The sequence below is a fragment of the Macrosteles quadrilineatus genome, unplaced genomic scaffold (genome assembly GCF_028750875.1).
Source record: "Macrosteles quadrilineatus isolate MER2022 unplaced genomic scaffold, UCM_ALF_1.0 Scaffold_3__2_contigs__length_128488019, whole genome shotgun sequence".
NCBI classification, from domain to species: Eukaryota; Metazoa; Arthropoda; class Insecta; order Hemiptera; family Cicadellidae; genus Macrosteles; species Macrosteles quadrilineatus.
Window position 1 is genome coordinate 13,265,986 of NW_026542596.1, and position 19,761 is coordinate 13,285,746.

At 34.7% G+C, this 19,761-nt stretch overlaps 1 protein-coding gene across 1 annotated transcript; it reads left to right on the forward strand.

The window, feature by feature from the left end:
• Positions 1-411: 411 nt before the first annotated feature.
• On the forward strand, positions 412-19,727 carry LOC128990096 (39S ribosomal protein L1, mitochondrial-like). Its single transcript, XM_054412336.1, has 7 exons — positions 412-597; positions 6,269-6,482; positions 7,258-7,431; positions 9,803-9,917; positions 12,673-12,791; positions 18,288-18,385; positions 19,560-19,727. Exons 1-7 carry the CDS (start codon positions 479-481, stop codon positions 19,681-19,683), a joined length of 963 nt encoding a protein of 320 aa, XP_054268311.1. The 5' UTR covers positions 412-478; the 3' UTR covers positions 19,684-19,727.
• Positions 19,728-19,761: the final 34 nt, after the last annotated feature.

A 19,761-nucleotide genomic window follows, 5' to 3' on the forward strand; every position in this document is an offset into this window, starting at 1 on the left:
CATCAATGTTAGTGAATTTCCCGCTTCAAAAATTTGTGAATTTCCCACATACCGGTAATAAATTCCCTATAGGGAATTTTCCGTATGGAATTTTACAAATTTCCCATTGCCCATTAGGGAATAGACTATTATAATTTAAGTTAGTTGGTTCCATGGGAAGACCTAGACTGCAAACTTATTCACTTTTTTATTTTGATGTCACCAAGGCCAAAACAACAAGGTAGGCTATAGCCTACTCTGCTAAGCTTAGGCATAACATAGGTAGGTAGTCCTATAGGTCTACCGCCACCTGTAATTGTAAAACTTGAATTAAGAAGTAATATTGGTCCAACACATGTACAATAAACTGATAAGTAAATGTTTGTAAATCTAGTTTCATTACCAAGGGTATTTTTGTGTTACAGGTAGAGCTTTGGCAATCTGCAGGTGCTACCTCAATATTGGCAATAGCTTTTTGCATCAGCCATCAAATTATACTATGCAAACTCGATCTTTCGCTGCAAGAAAAGGTTATAGAGAACAAGCTAAGAAGAAAAAAGTTAAAACTGTTATTAAAAAACAAGCTTGGATACCACACAATCTGAGAAAAGGGACGAGGTGAGCATAACAATTTTAAAGCATGATATGCTAAACTTTATACAAATTTGTTATACAAAAATTATAGGTAGTCTATTTTAGTGATACTAAGCTACTACAATAGTGATACTACAATAATTGAATGATTCCACAGGAACTATTTTAGAAAGACAATAGTTTTTACGGAAACATCACAAAAATTGTTGAATTAGTTATTGTTAAACTTTCCATGGAATATGAAACTTCTACTGCATGCAGTTCAAAGTCCAACATCTTTTATTTTAACTAGGCCTATTGTTGTTGTAAATTTAAACCTTTTTTATCTAAAACTATATAATCTTTAAATACTTATAATACCTTGTAATACTTTTAATACTTTAATACTTTTCATTGAAATGGCGACCATACAAAGTAATCTTAAGCCAAGTATGAATGGAGATGAGTGTAGGATGAGTGGTGCGATCTTGTAGTCTTGTTAGTGACTAAGGCCGACATATTCCTTAGACACAGCTGTTAGGCCTAATTAATAGCCCATGCAGCTAATGGCTACTAAGGGACCTACAGTTTATAGCGGAATCCGAACCACATTTATGCCTTGGTATTTATCGAATTGATCTAATTATCAGGATAGTACTGCAGAAAGTCGAAGTACTCACTAGTGCGGACGTGAATCCACACCAGGGAGTATCGCATCAAGGCAACTGTTCTAGTTTGCTTTTTTATGAACATATTTTGATCAAATTTGGAAAATACATTCATTTCTTACTAAACTTAACATTTTACAACAAAAAACACTTTTTTACCCTCCCTGTTATAGCAAACCTAAGTACTCGTTAAACTAATTCTATATAAATAGGGAATAAATGTGTTATTTTTAAGGAGACATTTTAGTGTAAATCCAATCAGGCAAATTTCATTTCATTTCATTTCAATATCTTTATTCAACAATTGTACATTGTACATTGAATAGTGTCAGATTCCTAACCTAGTAAATAAAGTTATAAGCTAAAATTACAATTTATATAATACTAAGAAACTAAAAATAAAATCAGGTTAATTGGGGAAACACCTCTTTAATGGAGTAGGGAGCGATTTCTATGAGATAATTTTTTAATTTGTTTTTAAATTTGATTGAGTTGCCAATGGGTTTTAAATGATTTGGAAGAAACCGTAAAAATCTTCTTCCGGCACAGGTGGGCTTTTTATTTGAAAATAAAAGATGGTTGCGACTATTTTCTCTTAGGGCTTTTCCTCTTGTATTGTAGCATAATTGTGCGTTATCTGATATACTTTCTTTCGCTATGAGAGCAGTTTCAAAAATGTATTGGGCAAACACAGTTAATATTTTAAAATTTTTGAAATGAATTTTAACACATTCATCATTTTTTAGTCCCATCATTGTTCTTAATGCCCTTTGCTGTAATTTTAAGATTCGATTTAGATTTTTCTTAGTTGTAGCTCCATATAAAGATATACCGTATGAAATGTGGCTATGGACAAGAGAATGATATATTGTTTTTAAAGTATTGATATTACATAGATATGACATCTTTTTCAAAGCAAATATCCCTGAATTTATCTTTGAGCAAACATGATTGACGTGGTCCTGCCAGGATAGATGTTTATCAACTTTTAAACCTAAAAAATCTATTTTTTCAACTTGTTTGATTTCATCGGAATCCAAAATAATCAACGGTTCTATTTTGTTTTTACATTGCTTAGTTGAAAATGATATAAAATTAGTTTTACTTTTGTTTATTTTGAGATTGTTGGATAGTAAGTAATTTTTAATATTTGCAAGTTCTATAAAGGTATCTATTTCGATATGTTCTACTGTTTTTCCTGTAATTTTTAAGTTAATGTCATCAGCATATAAACACATATTTCCACAAGGTACACACGACAGAACATTTGGAATCTTATCAATGTAGCAAAGGAATAAAACAGGGCCTAGTATTGAACCCTGAGGGACACCAAAGTGATTAAGTTTTATTTCTGATCTGTTTTTTACCAGCCAATTATTTTTATTAGACATGATTTCAACGTATTGCTTTCTTTCCGATAAATATGATTTGAACCACGCCAAAATGTGACCTCTTACTCCCATATCTTCTAGTTTGAGTAATAGAGTTTGGTGACATACCCTATCAAAAGCCTTCGTAAGGTCCATTGATATTCCTATAACATTTTCGTGGCTATCAATTGAATTTATTATACTCTCAAAAAAACTTGAAGCAGCTGTAATTGTTGATCTGCCTGAGCGAAAACCATGTTGGCCACTAAATAGAAGGTTGTTATTTTCTATAAAAGACACTAGCCTAATTTTCATTGCCTTTTCAAATAATTTTGAAATAACTGGCAAAAGTGATATTGGTCGATAGTTTTCTACGCACTGAGGGTCCCCCTTTTTGAAAATAGGCACAACCTTAGCAACTTTTAATAATTTTGGAAAATGACCGGATATAAAAGATGAATTAATTAAATGAGTAAAAATTGGAACTAGTTCTTGTTTTGTATATTTTATTACTTTAACGGGAATTTCGTCGTGCCCACGTGAAGGTTTGTTACTTAAAGAGTTTATCAGTTTTTCTACTTCCTCACATGAAACAGGTTCCATTCCAGAATGGCTATGGTAGATGTGTAATACTATACTGTATATACTATACTACCTATCTGTAATACTATAGCATACCGTAAATATAAAGAACAAAATTCTCTCAAGCCTAATCTATGCTAATTAAGCAAATGGCAATTAGCTTAGTACCATTACCATTACCAACTCCTATGTCGTTGCCCAACACTTGTTGGATAGACTGCGTCAATTAAAATTACAGTTATAAAACTAATAAAAAAATAACATTCTCATTTAACCAATATTTACAAAAACTAGTGATGGCGGTGCATATTATATATTCGAGAAGTACTCGCCAGACACTTCCTCAAAAGAGTACAGCGGCTCATTTGTGAGTTTGTTAAAAATCCGCATGGAGAAAGCTTTCATGTCTTCAGTGTGGGCCCGAGGCGGTAACATGTTGTAGAATCGCATGGCTGGGATGGGATGGGCTGCCAAGGATCTTGATAACCTGCATCGAGGAATGTCAAGTTTCTGTGCATGCCTGGTGTCATGATTATGGAGATCACCCCTCTGTTGATATTCACCTATGTTATTCCTGAGATTAATCAAGCCGTAATAAACATATTGGCTGAAGATGGTCATAACCTTAAGGTTGGCGAATAGGGGCTTACAGTGGTCTCTATAACCAGCGGCTGACAGCACTCTGACTGCCTTCTTCTGCAGACGAAGCACTTTTATACAGCCAGGAGCATGTCCCCAGAGCAGGATTCCATATCTGATATGGCTTTGAAATAGGGCATGATATACATTTAACAAATATTTATCAGTGATGACCCCCCTAAGTTTCCACAGAAGAAAAACCACACGGGAGAGTTTAACACATACATCACTGATATGTTGTTCCCAGGTAAACTTAGGGTCTAGGCTGAAGCCCAGCAATTTCACACTGCTTTGCTGATCAATATTCATTGTTTTGCATAAGTGCATAATGCTTAAGTGCTCTGGGTCTTGTCTCCATTCAACTGTAGCCGATTTCTGGCAAACCAGATTTTAGCAGCATCCAGTGCAGCTTCTGCCTCTATCAAAACTTGGTTTATAACTTTCCCTCTAGTTATTATTGAGGTGTCATCAGCATACAGGAGTGCTCTGCCCTGGAGATGGAGGTCATTCACAACAATCAGAAACAAAAGAGGGCCCAGGACCGAGCCCTGAGGGACTCCGTGGCAAACCTGGCGTGGACCAGATGTGGCACCACCAACTGTGACAACCTGGTATCTGTTATCAAGATAAGATTTGATGGTCTTTAGAGCAACTCCTTCAACACCATAGCGACTCAGTTTTTCCAGCAGTAAACTGTGCGACACGCAGTCGAACGCTTTGCTGAGGTCGCAAAGCGTGATTGAAACACTGTCCCTTGCCTCAAAGGCGTTTTTGATTTCCTCAGCTAGAACCATAACTGCGTCTGAAGTTGATCGGCCCCTCCTGAAACCAAACTGCCTACTCAACATTAGGCCATTATCCTCAAAAAAATCCGCCAGCTGCTTCTGGATAATGTGTTCTATTATCTTGCCTATCACAGGAACCAGGGAAATAGGCCTATAATTTTTCAGTTCCTCAGGGTTGCCTTTTTTGAAAATAGGCACTGCTCTACTAAGCTTCAAGCATTCAGGGAAGACACCGGCTGCCAGGGAGCCATTAATAACATGGGTGAGGGGACCAGCGATGAGATCGACAATTTCCTTCAAAACCACTGAGGACATGCCATAAAAATCCTGGCTAGTAGACCTTTTTACTTTCCTCACAATATTCCTTACATCATCAGGGTTGACAGATTTCCATGATGCTAACTTTGCATTGAAACCTGGGGGAAGGGAAATTTCATCCTCAGGTCGGCCAACAGCCTGGGGAATTTGGCCTAAGATAGCATCTACCGAGTTAATGAAGAAACTGTTGAATTCATCTGGGCTTGCAGCATTGATCAAGTTTTTATTTGGATTTCTACGATGGCTATTTATAATTTCCCACGCAGCCTTACATGGGTTGTGTGCTCCCCTAATGAAATTTTCATTACCTAGTTTCTTTGCTTCATTAATCCTAGACCTATATAGCTTCTTAGCTCTAAGGTAATCTCGGTAAAATCTTTCCTTTACAGCTGGATCAACTGCCTCCTTGTAATAGTCAAAGAGGAGAACTACAACATTTTTTAGGTCTTGGAGAGCTGGAGTGTACCAAGACTTGTCCCTCTTTACCTTATCGACTTCTTTTCTAGCCTTAGACTTAATTTTAACTGGGAAAATTTCATTAAAACTTTCAACAAGTACATTAAATAATTTATCAAAGTCCAGCAAAGGGTCCTTACCTCCTATAACAGACGCCCACTTCACACCTTCAAGTTTCCTTCTTAGGTCAGGAAAACGCTCCTCTTTAATAGGCCTAAAAAACATGTCGTACTTGGTACACCATGCAGGATAAGAAATTTGACTCACCGGTAGCGTCTTGACACTCAGTAGAACCGCAGAATGGTCCGAGACCAAAGGTTCCACAATATTTACTTTGTACAATGGTTTGTCCAGGTCTGTTGCAATGGTATCCAGGCTGGACTCCTTCCTTAGTCTGCTTAGTCTGCAGGTTTTGCTGCAGCAGGGGAATTTTACAGTTGATATCACTCTTGGATCCATGTTTCATTGCAATTTAATTTAAAATAACAAAATAAATCAACTATTAAATATTATAAATTGCCTAAATTAACTAAAATTGTTATCCTACCATTATTTCATATTTTTCCCATTTTGAACAGTTTCAGAAACATACTGTATAATTTAATTTTAAGTGTCTAAAACTTACGGTACTGTTTCTTAGTTGCTCTGGTGACCTGTTAATCAGAGATTTAACAAACTATTCTGTTTTTTCTCTCTGGAATATTTATAGTAATCCAAGGCACAATATAGCAAATGTTTCCTATCAACATGTTATCCATAGTGGGTGTCAGGCAATTGTATAAGTGTTTAAAAGGACTAAACAGGTTCTGAAACACAACATGTTTTTTACTAGACTACCTAGTATTTTAATCTTCAAAAAAGTGGTATTGCAACTTTATATTTTTTACTTTCTTTATAGTGGAGACCGGGTTGTCACACATCAGAAGTCCCATGAGCATAAGAAACAGATTGCTCAAGACGATGTTTTTGTTTCTCGCTACTATGCTTGGAGAGTGTTCGACTTCAAAGAAGCTGTCAATTGTCACAGAGAAATCCATCATCCCACCATCTTGAACCTTCCTGACTCTCAAGTCAACTTGTTACTTGAAATGGACATGACAACAGCAAAATCTGTAAGTTGTGTTTAGCCATGCTTGATGTAGTACTGGGCTATTTTTCAAAAGTGGAAACATTGTAATCAGTAAACAACGGCCGACTGTTTTTGTTAAAATTATTAACGTATACCATCACTTTTTATGTATACATGTATATGTATTTTATGAATGTATACCTTAATCAAATTTTGGTCGGACCCCAACTTCAATCTTTAAAGCAGTATTCCTTCTCTACCTGGTTGGTAATGATGTCTGTTGATAGTTTTAACTCTTTTTAACTCTATTAATTATTGTTAACATGGTTATCTAAACAATAAACAGGTTTGTTAGGCATAATAAATATTGTAGATGAAACTAATTATTAGTTTCATAATGATTAAAACAAAACAAATTTTATAATTTGCTCTTAAACTCATGTCCAACTAAATAATTTTGCTACTATGTCCCTTAATTACAGCAACATTGTTATCATGTCTCAATTAGCGAAATTCCGATATTTAATCCTATTTTCATAAGTTTATTTTAAATTTTAATCAAAAATTTGTTTTCATATACAAATAAATGTAAAACTTAAAAACATACTTTTTAACTTCTACAACTTAAATTTTTATTGTTCTTTAGATTATTGTTCTTTATTATTATGTTTTTATTATTATTGTTCTTTAGGAATTTTTATTACTTCTGTGTTCATCACTCAAACTGTCTCCTGCTTTTGAAGCACCGAGAGCAATAAAACATGACAGACACAATTCCTTAAAATCAAGATATCATTGCAATACAAACTTTTTTCCAGACAAAGTTTGTGGATAAATTCAAGAAAATGGCTATCCTACCTCACATTTTTGAACAGGATGACCTGACAGAAAGGTCCATTCTTGTTTTCTGCAAAACAAATGAACAAAAGGAAGCTGCGATGGCTGCTGGAGCCAATCTTGTAGGTGGGAGTGAAATCATCAGAGATGTTGAGGTAATGGAGAAATTAGGTACCAGTACCTTATCAAAAAAAATAATTAATTTTAAGCAAAAAAATCCATTTATTTGTCATATTTTTTAACAATAAAAAAAAAACAATCCAAATGCTGCAGCTTTGGAGGGTTTACTATGCAACAGATAAGAATGCAAACTATTTTTTTCCAAGATGTAACATAGAAAACTATTATAGTCAAATTCTGTTCCACAATAATGTGAAAGGAAATCGATTTAGGGACCGATAAGTTTTGGAATAAAAACAAGATCTACTGAACTTGTTGCAGTTACATAGGTGACTACAACTAACTTATATTAGGCCTACAGGTTTTAAAAATTTTGAATGTTATATTCTTCCATACATGAAATCTTAGTCAATGAAATGAAAATTAAATTAAATTAAATGTGTTTATTTTGTTTTCAATTTATAAAAATTATTTACAATGTCATAAAACAGCTAAAATTATAGCATAGTCAGTTAACGAATACAATATAGCTAACTACACACAAGGAGACAATACATATTTTTAATATTAAAATCAAATAATCTTATTGTTAAGAAAAATTCAAGGCATTTGGAATAATGGAAGTTATTAAACCCCATAACTAATTAAATCCAACAGTAATTTGGTCAATTTGCTAACCTACTTAAATTAATAAGCGGCATTTCAAAAAAAAATTTGGAAATAAAAAGGGTTGTTCAAAAGCCATTTGTAGAATTAAGATTTAAAAGTATTTTCAGGATATTTTGGTATTAAATGTAGGCCTATTAGCTTGTTGTATGTTTTTAGCGGGATTACAATATGGCTTTTAAGGGTTTTAGACAGTCTTCAAAAATCTATGGTAGCAACGTTTTTACTCCTTGTATGAACATGAGAATTTTGTTTGATAACGTTGGGATTTTTTAGAATATATTAGGGATGGACGGGTCCCGAAATTTCGGGAATTTTTCGGGAAAAAAATATTCCCGATTATCGGGACGGGATTAGGTACATTTGATTCACGAATTTTTCGGGACGGGATTTGGTCCGATCGCCGGCGATTTTGCCGCTTCGCGAGTGCCGATGACGCCGCTATTGCGAGCGATAGGTCCGCGAACGTAGAAGACGAAGTCGTTTCGACGATCACGCCGTGACCGCGGAGTCATAACGACGATCGCGCCGTGACCGCGGAGTCATACCGACGATCACGCCGTGACCGGGGAGTCATAACGACGATCGTGCCGTGACCGCGGAGACATACCGACGATCGCGCCGTGACCGCGGAGTCATACCGACGATCACGCCGTGAACGCGGAGTCATAACGATGATGGTGCCGTGACCGCGGAGACATACCGACGATCACGCCGTGACAACGGAGTCATACCTTTTGTATGCCTTTTTTGGTAACTGCAATACTCAAGACTTTCTTTTCATGCACAGAAAAAAATCCCGTCCCGAACTAAAAATTCAATCCCGTCCATCCCTAGAATATATGATACAAAGTCAAATACATAAATGTTAATTACTATTGGAATTTGTAGTTGAATGAACTGGGGTTTACAGTGTTCCTGTAGGGGTTCACAAGATATGATTCTAGAACTAACTTCTTTTGTAAGACTAAAATTTCTTCTATCCTACTGCAATTTCCGTAAATGATAATATTGTATCTGAAAATGGATTGAAAGTAAGGAAAGTAGGCTGTTTTAATATAATTTTGATCTATAAAATATATTAGTTTAGTTATAAGACAAATTACCCTTCAAAGCTTAGAACTTATGTAATCTATATGAGGTACCCAAGAAAGGGTCTTATCCAGATAAATACCAAGAAATTTAACATTGTCTACATAACCATATAACATATTTAATTCACACGGTCTAAGTCAAAAAACAATTTTTTGAGTTTTATCTTTATTTAAGAGGAAGCGATTAGATTGAAACCAAATAGAAGCTTCATTAATTGAGTTTTGAGCTAATAGAAAAGTTTAGCTGCACGCTCACTGGGTCGGTACGGGTTTAATTCAACAGTTTAAAACATTGAACTAAATGAGCATGCGCTCACTGAGATGTCACAGCCGTCAACAGCATTCCGTACCTTCGGGATGTCCGATAGAAAGTCTGGAGCTACGAACTTCAGGACACTTCCGTGACAGCAGATCCGTCAGACCGATCACGTGTGCGCGGGCTTTGGACGTTTGGTACGGCATTTTTAGCGTTTTATGCTGTCTGCTCTCTGTTAATTGAAAATACAAGCAGGAAAATGTCCTGGGTCTAGAATTTACCGTGCCACCTACAATAATAGCTACTTCCCTAAAAACACTAAAACTTGGTTCTATTTGAATAATTCATTTTGTTTGATTTTTATTAACTGGAAAAATATTTTCATTTCAGAAAGGAAAAATAGTCCTCCCAGACTTCCGATTTGTCATTGCCCACCCCAGCATTCTGCCAGAGATGATAAGCATCCGAGGTCTATTGAAGAGAAAATTCCCATCTTTGCAATTAGGTTTGTTTTACAAAAAAGTTAAAAGGTATTTCGAATGTGCACTTATTTTTGTCCCAAATAAAATTGAATGCTGGTTCTTAATATACAAATTAAAATACATCATTTGGGTGTTGCATGATAAGCAAAAGCTCAGTCAGGACTAGAAAAACTATTTCTTTGATTTGGACATTGTGAAACAGGTACTTCAGCCTATTTATATTGGAAATAGATTTTTCCTTCAGTCACCTGATAAAGTGGCCTTCTTTGCACTGATTGTAGCACAGAAAGTGGCTAATTGCTGCATCTACTTACTTTTTCCACACACTTTTTACTTTTGCCGCACACCAGTATTCTAATTAAACAACACAAAACAGTGTGCTTTTATTAGGCACGTAATACGTGTACTCTTGAAAATAAGTTGGCAACACTTAAAGATACAGTATTACGACTACGATCAGCTGGTGCAGCGTTTCCCATTTTGTTCAATGTTTGGATTTAACCTAACCTTAAACGTGTTGTACAGTGTTTGAAAGACTAATTATTTACATTAGACTCCCTCTTATCCAAACTCCATGGGACCGAGGCCAGTCCGGATAACGGGTTTTCCGGTTAAACCGACGTCCCCAAAAACTCATTATGACTCTTAGCAATAATTAACTCTTAGTCTAAATGCATATTGTAGCCTTTACAGTATTTGACTTAAATTTAGGAGAGTATTGTATTCAGATATGTGAACGAAAAACGTGGGGTGCTGCAATAGATAATTTACAATTACCTTCACCTATTGAACTAATGTATTGTTATCAATTGCATGCACCCCACGTTTTTCGTTTTAAATCTAACAAGTATTTATACTCTCCACATATTTATAAATTATTTTCTACTTTTTAGTGTATTTAAAAACGTTTTGTTTTAAAAAAGTTTTTTATTTATAAATTATTTTCTACTTTTTAGTTTTTAATGTGTGTGGAGTGTGGATGTTAAATCTATTGCATGCATCTATATCAGATTAGGACAGAGGCATGTGAGAAATGTAAGGTTTATTTGAGTTTCTTTTCATATAATTATATATTAGATTGCATGTACGGCCTACCTACTAACTATAAATATATCAATCTATTTAATTATTGTTTACTTTATAGAATATTAAATAAATAACAAATGACATTATTAACAAACACCTTTATATCTGCAATCAGATTGTTTATCTTTATTTTAAAATATTTGTTTGTATAAAGAATCTCTTGGGAGCAGAACCTGTACCTCTTAACCTCTGCTTTTTGAACTGTCAAATTTAAGTATTTACAGCTGACTTTAATTAATTGATATATTTACAATTTTTCAAAATGTAAACATGAAAAATTTGGAAGCCAGTGGGGCGTAGCCCAAGGGAAATATGAAAATTAAATGCTACAATATTGCATTGTCTTCCACTTGTGAGCTATGTTTCAAATTTCAAGTCTCTAGCTCATCAAGAACTTTGTTTAAAAGTGATATCAAAATTTGTAGGAAAGTGAGCTAATAAAAACAAGCCCATGGGGCATAGCCCAAGGGAAATATGAAAATTAAATGATATAATATTGCATTGTTGTCCATTTGTGAGCTATGTTTCAAGTTTCAAGTCTCTAGCTCACCGGGAAGTATCAAAATTTTCAGAAAGCGAGATAATAAAAACAAGCCCGTGGGGCGTAGCCCAAGGGAAATATGAAAATTAAATGATATAATATTGCATTGTCTTCCATTTGTGAGCTATGTTTCAAGTCTCTAGCTCATTGGGAAGTTAGTATAAAATTGATTGCAAAATTTGTAAGAAAGCGAGCTAATAAAAACGTTTTAAAATTAATCCTATACTAATAGCATTGAACATATCAACATATGTTTTGGCAGTTCCATTTAAGTAATGTTAAATAATGTTTATTTTCGGGCCAAAAACGTACTTTGTTTATGTTTATGATCCATACCGGTATTTTTTTAGTATTTGTGATATGAACTATCATTTATCATTTTATTTTTCTGTGTGATTGCATTGTAAGCATGTATGATTTTAATTGTCAAAAGAATCACTTAAACACTTGTATAATGTTTGTAAAGGCAGTTAGTTATTTTCTCCAGATTATCAGATGCTCTATGTCTGTGTTACACAGTGTACTTGAATTTGAGTGACTTTGCCGTTTTCACCAGAAATTATTTAAGTTTCATTATGATGCGAAACTGGTCTGATAGTATCTGAATAATGTATAATTAGGCCTACTCAATGTTGTCAATGGCTACAGAATCATGATAATCCATCTTAAACGAGCGACCGGTAGGCCAGATTTAGGAAAAAGCCCGATCATCGATAGAGACCTTTTAAATGAGTGAATTAGAGTTATCATTAGTGACAGCCAAACTCCCTGCAATAAGTTAACAGCCAATAATAACAATAAATGATTGCGATGACAAGTCTAGGAGCGATGACTTTTTCTACAAGTTTTTATGAGCGGGTATTAATTGTGCGTATGTGAGTTTTCTGTTTTGTCTCCCGGTTTGTCACCATTTGCCAGTCCAGTACTGTAGTGTAGTTATACGTTGTGTTGTAATTATTGTACCTACTCCACAATAATAGTATATTAGGTGCAGTAATGCTAAAGAATGTATTGTATGTTTTTATGTTCCCAGTTACGGTATATATATTTCTTTGTGACCTTTTTTTATGGGATGAAATTGAGTTAAATTGCTGGAGGGTACGAATGATTGAGGTTTTACTTATGCTTCTATAATTAAAATTATGTTTCAGGAACTTTGGGACCAAATATTGCTGAGTTGGTGACTCAGTTTAAGAATGGAGTAGAGTATGCTTGTGTAAAAGATGAGAAGACGCCGGAGTTTGGATGGATAAATACCACCATTGGACGGGTGAGTGTTTAATTCATAAGACGGAAAGTAAATAAAAGATCTAGCCTATTGGGTCTGATTATAATTGGAGTGTCCAATCGAAATTGATCACCTCTTACCATCTTTTTTGTATATTTACCGTCTTGTGAGTAACAGTGTAAGCGTAAATGTATGTTTTAAGTGTTATAAGATGTCTCTTTTATTAACTTTCAAGAAGTTTAATAACACGTACGATGCTGATAGAAAAGTTATTTAATTCATAAGACTGAGACGTAGGAATTGGCTAACTCAGGAACTCGCTAACTCGGTCGTGTGTCGGAACTGGCTAACTCTGGAACTGGCTAACCGTCTCAGTCAGGAATTGGCTAACTCCGGAACCCGCTAACTCGATTTTGTCTCGCGGCGGAATTCGCTAACTCTGGAAGTCGCTAACCCAGCCGCGCCCACTGCATGGAGCGTTGCCAACCTTGCACGACGAAATAATCGTACACTGCCGTATTTCAAAACATCAGTGTCAATGAAGATACAGTAAATGTTATTGTTTTTTGTTATCAACTCCACTTTGAACAGATAACTAGCCCAAAGTAATTAAAAGACAATTAAAAAGTAATGAAAAAGTGTTTTTTTATTGAGCTGTACAATGGCCAATTAATTAAATGTTTATGATTTTGATCTTAAACATAAATGCTATCAGTATAAAAAAAAAAATAATGAAATATGAAAAATATTGAAAATTTAGTTTATTGGTACTAAATAATTAAACATCTACGAAATTAAGCTAAAATACACGCAATTTCTCAAACACGGAAAATAAATTTAATCGTAATGTCGTAATAAACCAAAACCATCAATTGATACAGTAATCAACCATTGTAACTTTCATAACTAATTCATAGATTTAAAATTAAATGTTCGTCGTTGAATCTTCCAACTTACGTGTAAAAAAATATGACATAGACAAAGTTTTATATCAATATTATAGAATATCTTAGGCCTAAATCTAGGCCTAATAGTTTAAACCAAAGCATTGTAGGTCTACTAGTAAATAGTTGCCTAATTCTAAAATGTGTTGAATTTTTTAGTAATAATGTTACATGTTTTAAAACAGTTTTTAGATTGTACACCTATGCACCTCTAGTAAATAATAGGAGAAGATATATAATAAAACGGAACAGGGTTATTTTAATTCACGATTCTTAACAACGACTTGACGGATTTTCCTGATTTGAGTGTTGGGTTTCCTTTATATTGTTTTTATAATCGAGTGTATACCAAGCCATTGCTCGGTTCCCCGTTCCCCGGTACTGAGCTACTCAATAGACAATAGCTTTGTTTTTAGATAAGATCAGGTAGTTTTAGCTATAGCCACCATTCATAAAAATTGTAACAAACAAGAACGCCTGGCAGTGGCGGTTCCAAGGGGGGGGGCTACAGGGGCTAAAGCCCCCCCTTGGACCCTGGAAAAATAAATTTAAACGTACATTTCGCCCTTAAAACACGCAATGTCATAAAACAGACATCAATGTAGATTTTATTAAACATAATAAGCGATGGCAGGAGTAGTATTAAGTTCCACATAGATCAACTTTGTGGACAGTAGCACCGCAAATAAAACAATATTACGCAATGGAAAGTTAGTTATACCTTTGGTTATACGCATCATACAATTTTTACAGCAGTCAGCTGTTGACATGCTAGGGCAAAGGCGAGCGCCGAGCGCGCGAGCAAGGACCATACAAGGACGGGAAAACAGCTGATTTCCTGATGTTCCATAGTTTTCAAATTGTCTGCTAGCCACTAACTTTACACAGGCCACAGGCATCAATCAGCAATCAGCGGTAGCACCATAGTAGCCTTTTACCATTTACTATATAAACACTAATGTTAAAGTTCTGTATAGTCAATGCTATTACCGGTACTGAATTCGATACTGTACATATTGTGACAGATCTATGAAATGGACTGTAGAAAAACATAAGTTTAAAAAACTATCTACTTGCTTGCATGACATATAAAAAGCCTATAATAGGTGAAATGGAAGGTTTTAGGATAATTATTGAGTTCTAGCCGTTAGAAATGGTCATATAAAAGTGACCAAACGGCTTATTTTTAGGAGATACGGCTTCGTAGTCTACAGTAGGCCTATATTTTGAAATTCATGAATGCAAGTTCGTCATAATTTGATTTTTAAAATGTCTACTTACTTGCTCATGACAAAGACAAATAACAGGTGAAATGGCAGGTTTTTGGACAGTTGGACACAAATAGACATCAATAATGGCTTTAGAAAGTCAGTAAACAGCCTTTAGGACAATATTGCCGTAGCCTACAATATGTTTTGAGATTTATGAATGCAATCGTCATAGTTAGTTTTAAAAATGTCTACTTATTCATGACAAATAAAAATGGGGAAATGGGAGGTTTTGCACACAGTTCTAGACGTTAAAACTGGCTGTAGAAAGTCACCTAACGGCTTTTAGGAGGATATGGCCGTAGTCTACAGTGTTTTGAAATTCATGAATGCAATCACCATAGTTTAATTTTTTAAATGTCTAATTGCTCATGACAAACAACAGGTGAAATGCGGAGTTTATGGACAATTAGGCAAGGTTTTAGGTGTTAAAAATGGTTTTAGAAAGTCACCAAACGGCTTTGAAAATTCCAAATTTTTCCCGGGGGAGAGCCCCGGACCCCCCTTGACAAGGTCCTAGAACCGCCACTGACGCTTGGGTCCATTTAGAACCATAAAAACTCAAAACTTTTAAAAACTACTTTTCAAAAGTAGGCCTACTGAAAGACGTAAAATTAATATTAACTAGGTGAACCCGTGCGAATTCGCACGAATAATAAATTAGAATATATAGCAACGTCGTTAGAAGTTGCGTCGTTGTATCGACGTTGGTCTTGAGCTCGATGGGTGACTACAGTATATGCATTCTAAGTTATTTTTGCAGTTCAGTAGGAGTATTTTGCACATCAACACACCTAGACGAACATTTTGGCATATAATAAGTGGAGTTAAATCTTAAAACAAAAAAGCCTTATTGTTCACAAAGTTTCATGTCGCGTATTAAATATATAGATTAAACAAAATTAAGAGGATGACACGGGTTGTACACTACAGTAGGCCTAAATAGCCTACGATAATAGAAATTTGCAATTTGTATCCATGCATAGACAAATTTTTAATGCAATCCATTAATACATTAGGCCTACCACTTTATAATGTATTGATCAATATTTATTAAAATTTAATAGCTCTATTTTTAAATAAATTACCACTGCAATGCATTTCTGTAATGACGTTTAACGTGTAAATTTTATCATGATTTATGATTCAATTTTATGATTAAAGGTTACGAGCCCAGAATATAAAATACGAACTTAATAATTTTATTGCAGAAGTTAACAAAATTGTATTTATTCGAATAAAAGAAACAAATGGTGGACTACGAAAATAGACATTTTATAACATGTATAATGTCCGAATTAAATGTACAGTATTATCATTTTGCATCCCAATAAACTACTATTTAAGTAAGAAAACCACATATAAAACATACTCCCTTATATTAGTACATTTCTCATAGTAGTTATGTCTGGTGCACTGTCTTTAGAGGTCGTGTTTTGTTTATAATTGTTACTTGTTTTCAGTAATTTAAAACCTCGTTTAACCAAATAAAACGTTTTAATCACAACTTATAACACGTACCCTAGTTATATAGGTAACCAAACAGTAAAGAACAATGAAGTTAACTATAAAATAATAGAAACACAATTTCGTCGACACTAGCGATCAGTGTCACCGGACATGAATTAGACACGATAAACGAGCTTCAAAGTTTACAAAAGGATGTAAAGTTTACTTGTGTTGGTTAGTCTATGGTAGGACTATCATCTTGGGACTATAATGCATTTTCTACCCTAATAACCATAAGAATAATATTAAACATACTTCTAAATATATTTATTTTATCGGCTACGTTGCTCTTACTCCTAATTATTCGTACGATACGACATTATGGTACCGATACGATATAGGTACTACACTTTCGGCAACACTGGCCAAAAATCTTCGTGCTTGGCTCCCATTGGACGGCCCGCGAGGTTTCTGATTGGGAGTTAGCGAGTTCCGCCGAGGGACCGAGTTAGCGACTTCCGTACGAGGACGGAATTCGCTAACCCGGCTCTAGAGCGGGTTAGCGGGTTCCGGAGTTAGCCAATTCCGAAACCGAACAAGTTAGCGAGTTCCTCTCATCGACCAAATTTGAAGATAGGGCGTTTAACATGGGGTTAGCGAGTTCCAGAGTTAGCCAATTCCGCGGACCCATAAGACTTACAGGGTGGCTACTTTGTGGTTTAACTAAGCATAAAAAATATGTATTGCTATTCAGGTGCATGGTAGTACTACTTTATTTAGTTGTGGATGTTTTAGCGAATTTTCCCTATAGGGAATAAGCTATTACCGTAGTACTCATGGTAAGACCTGGACCCGGGACCGATTTACTTTTTCGTTTTGAGGTCCCTAGAGACCTAAAACATTATCCGTTCAAATTCATAAACTGTATATATATATTTATATATGTGTCCGTTAGCGTGATAACTCGAGCAAAAATCATAAAGTATATAAATCACATGACGACATGTTTATATTAGCGAATTTCCCATACAGGGAATAAGCTATTACCGTAGGTCTCATAGTAAGACTGATTTACTTTTTCGTTTTGAGGTCCCCAGAGGCCAAAAACCTCAAATTCAAGAGGCCTCCGTTCATATTCATATATATATGTGTGTCCGTTAAAGCGCGATAACTTGAGCAAAAATTATCCGATTTTGATGAAATTTGGTTCAAACGTGTAGACCTAGATTTATTCGAACAAGTTCGCGAACCAGCTACTCCTTTTAATCAACTACCCTCGAAATAACATTTTTGTCATACTGCAGCAAAAAGAGCCGTTTTAATACATGCATTGCGGGTCTAAAGTAGCTCTTTTACTCCATAGGGAGTAAAAATCAGCTGTTGTAAACTTTGATTGCAAGCAATTGCATGTATCGAAACAATTTATCGATTGATTTAACCGGTTTTAGCTTATTCTTGCATTATTGGCAATAGTTCGACATATCAATTTAGAACAAAAGTAGAATATATAGCAAGACAATAATTGTAATAGATGAAATGATTGAATCAATTACTGAACAGCTGCTTATTTGCATTAGCAGAATTGAAAACAAGCTGGAAGTCGTTTTGAGAGGTTATCTTTACATGAACAAGTATTTTTGTTTTCTAACTTAGTTTGTTAATTATAATGTTGCAGTATGGAAAAAATTTACTTCATCACACGGGCAAAAAGTGTCTTTTAACCCTCCCTCATTTTCCTTGAAGTGAAACTTGAGCTCAGGTCGAAAAGAGTCACTTTACGCCCTAGTGATGAAAAATATACTATTTTTGTCTTATTCCTATAAATTATATTAAAAAATAGGGGTTTTAAAAAGTAAAAAAAGTGTTTTTTTTTTTAGTTAAATATGGAAGATAGTCAACTGGAGGAAAACTTTCAGGCCTTGGTAAATGACATCAATACAAACAGACCAAAACGCCCAGGACCTTTTATTACCAGGTGAGTTACAATTAATTTAGAAATGTTACTCTTTTAGTTTAATTGAGAGGATATTGAACAACACTTAAGTCGCAAGATCACAAATTTAAAAGCAACCCTGATTGAAATTACAGAAATATTTTTTATTATTTTTAAATATTAGCCTACCTGTCTGCCTTAAAAAGTGAACAAGCATATTTTTGCAATTACAGTAGAGTCCCGTTAGTCCGAAATGGTTGGGACCGGACCCATTTCGGATTACCAAATATTTCGGAATAAACTTTTTTTGTTTTTTTTTTTTACATTTAAAAATTTTTTTAAGTTTTAAAATCTTTTTTTAAATTAAAAAAAAAAAAATTTTTGTCTTAGGACCCTAGGCATGAGCCCGGGATTGTTTTCACATTACTTGCTAGACCTAGTGGCTGGAGCCACTATCACATCACATTATCACATCGCATTATCACTTAATAAAATCCATTTGTGATTTGGCGGGATTGGAACCCGGGACGAAAATAAAAAATGTTAATAACAAAAATGGTGAAATATTTACTAAAATACTCACCAAAAAGCCTATCTCGCTCGGCCGCTACAGAATACTTTTACTAGGTACAGCTAACTGTGTTAAAAGTTAAATAAAAAAAATTTAAAAATATTTTTTTGGTTTTGGATTATGCGGACTTTCGGATTACCGAAGTTCGGATTATTGGGACTCCACTGTACAACTCATAAAAGGGAAATTGAAACCTTAAGCTTTGAATTGTGGTTATAGCCATACACTCCCAACCAAGAAGAGTTAAAATGTACAGTCTAGCGCCACCGCAGCTCCAGCGCCTGGGCAGCCTAATGCAATATCGGTGAAACAGGAGTTCTCACTGGCTCAGCCCCGTCGCCACCAAAAGCATTGCGGTTTTGCTTCTTATAGTGGTCTCTATTCATTGTTATAGCACAGTCCATCCATATAACTCTTGACAGTAACATTCGGGCCAGAGATGTTAAACATCCACTCACATTACGTTCCTGAATCATCTTAAATCTTTAAAATTGAACATTTAAAAATTATGTTAGGTAATAATAATTGCACTCTTACTTGAAATAAAACAGTGTGCAGTTAATGGGGTGCAGTCAAAATAGGTTTTGCTGTAAAAGTTACTTAATTTTTATTGATATTTGTTTTCACGCTGAATGAATTTTTCAGAGTAATTATGTCATGCCCTCCATCTACTGAAAATTTAAAGGTCAACATTGAACCATACTTAGAAGAAAAGCAAATTGAAGATGACAGCTCTGATGAAGATGAAGCTATTCCGGCTAAAGCATAGATTAATTTTGTATATTTAGTTGTCAAATAGAACGTTTATTTAATCATGGTTGTTTTTGTCTCCTTTATAATTTATCTA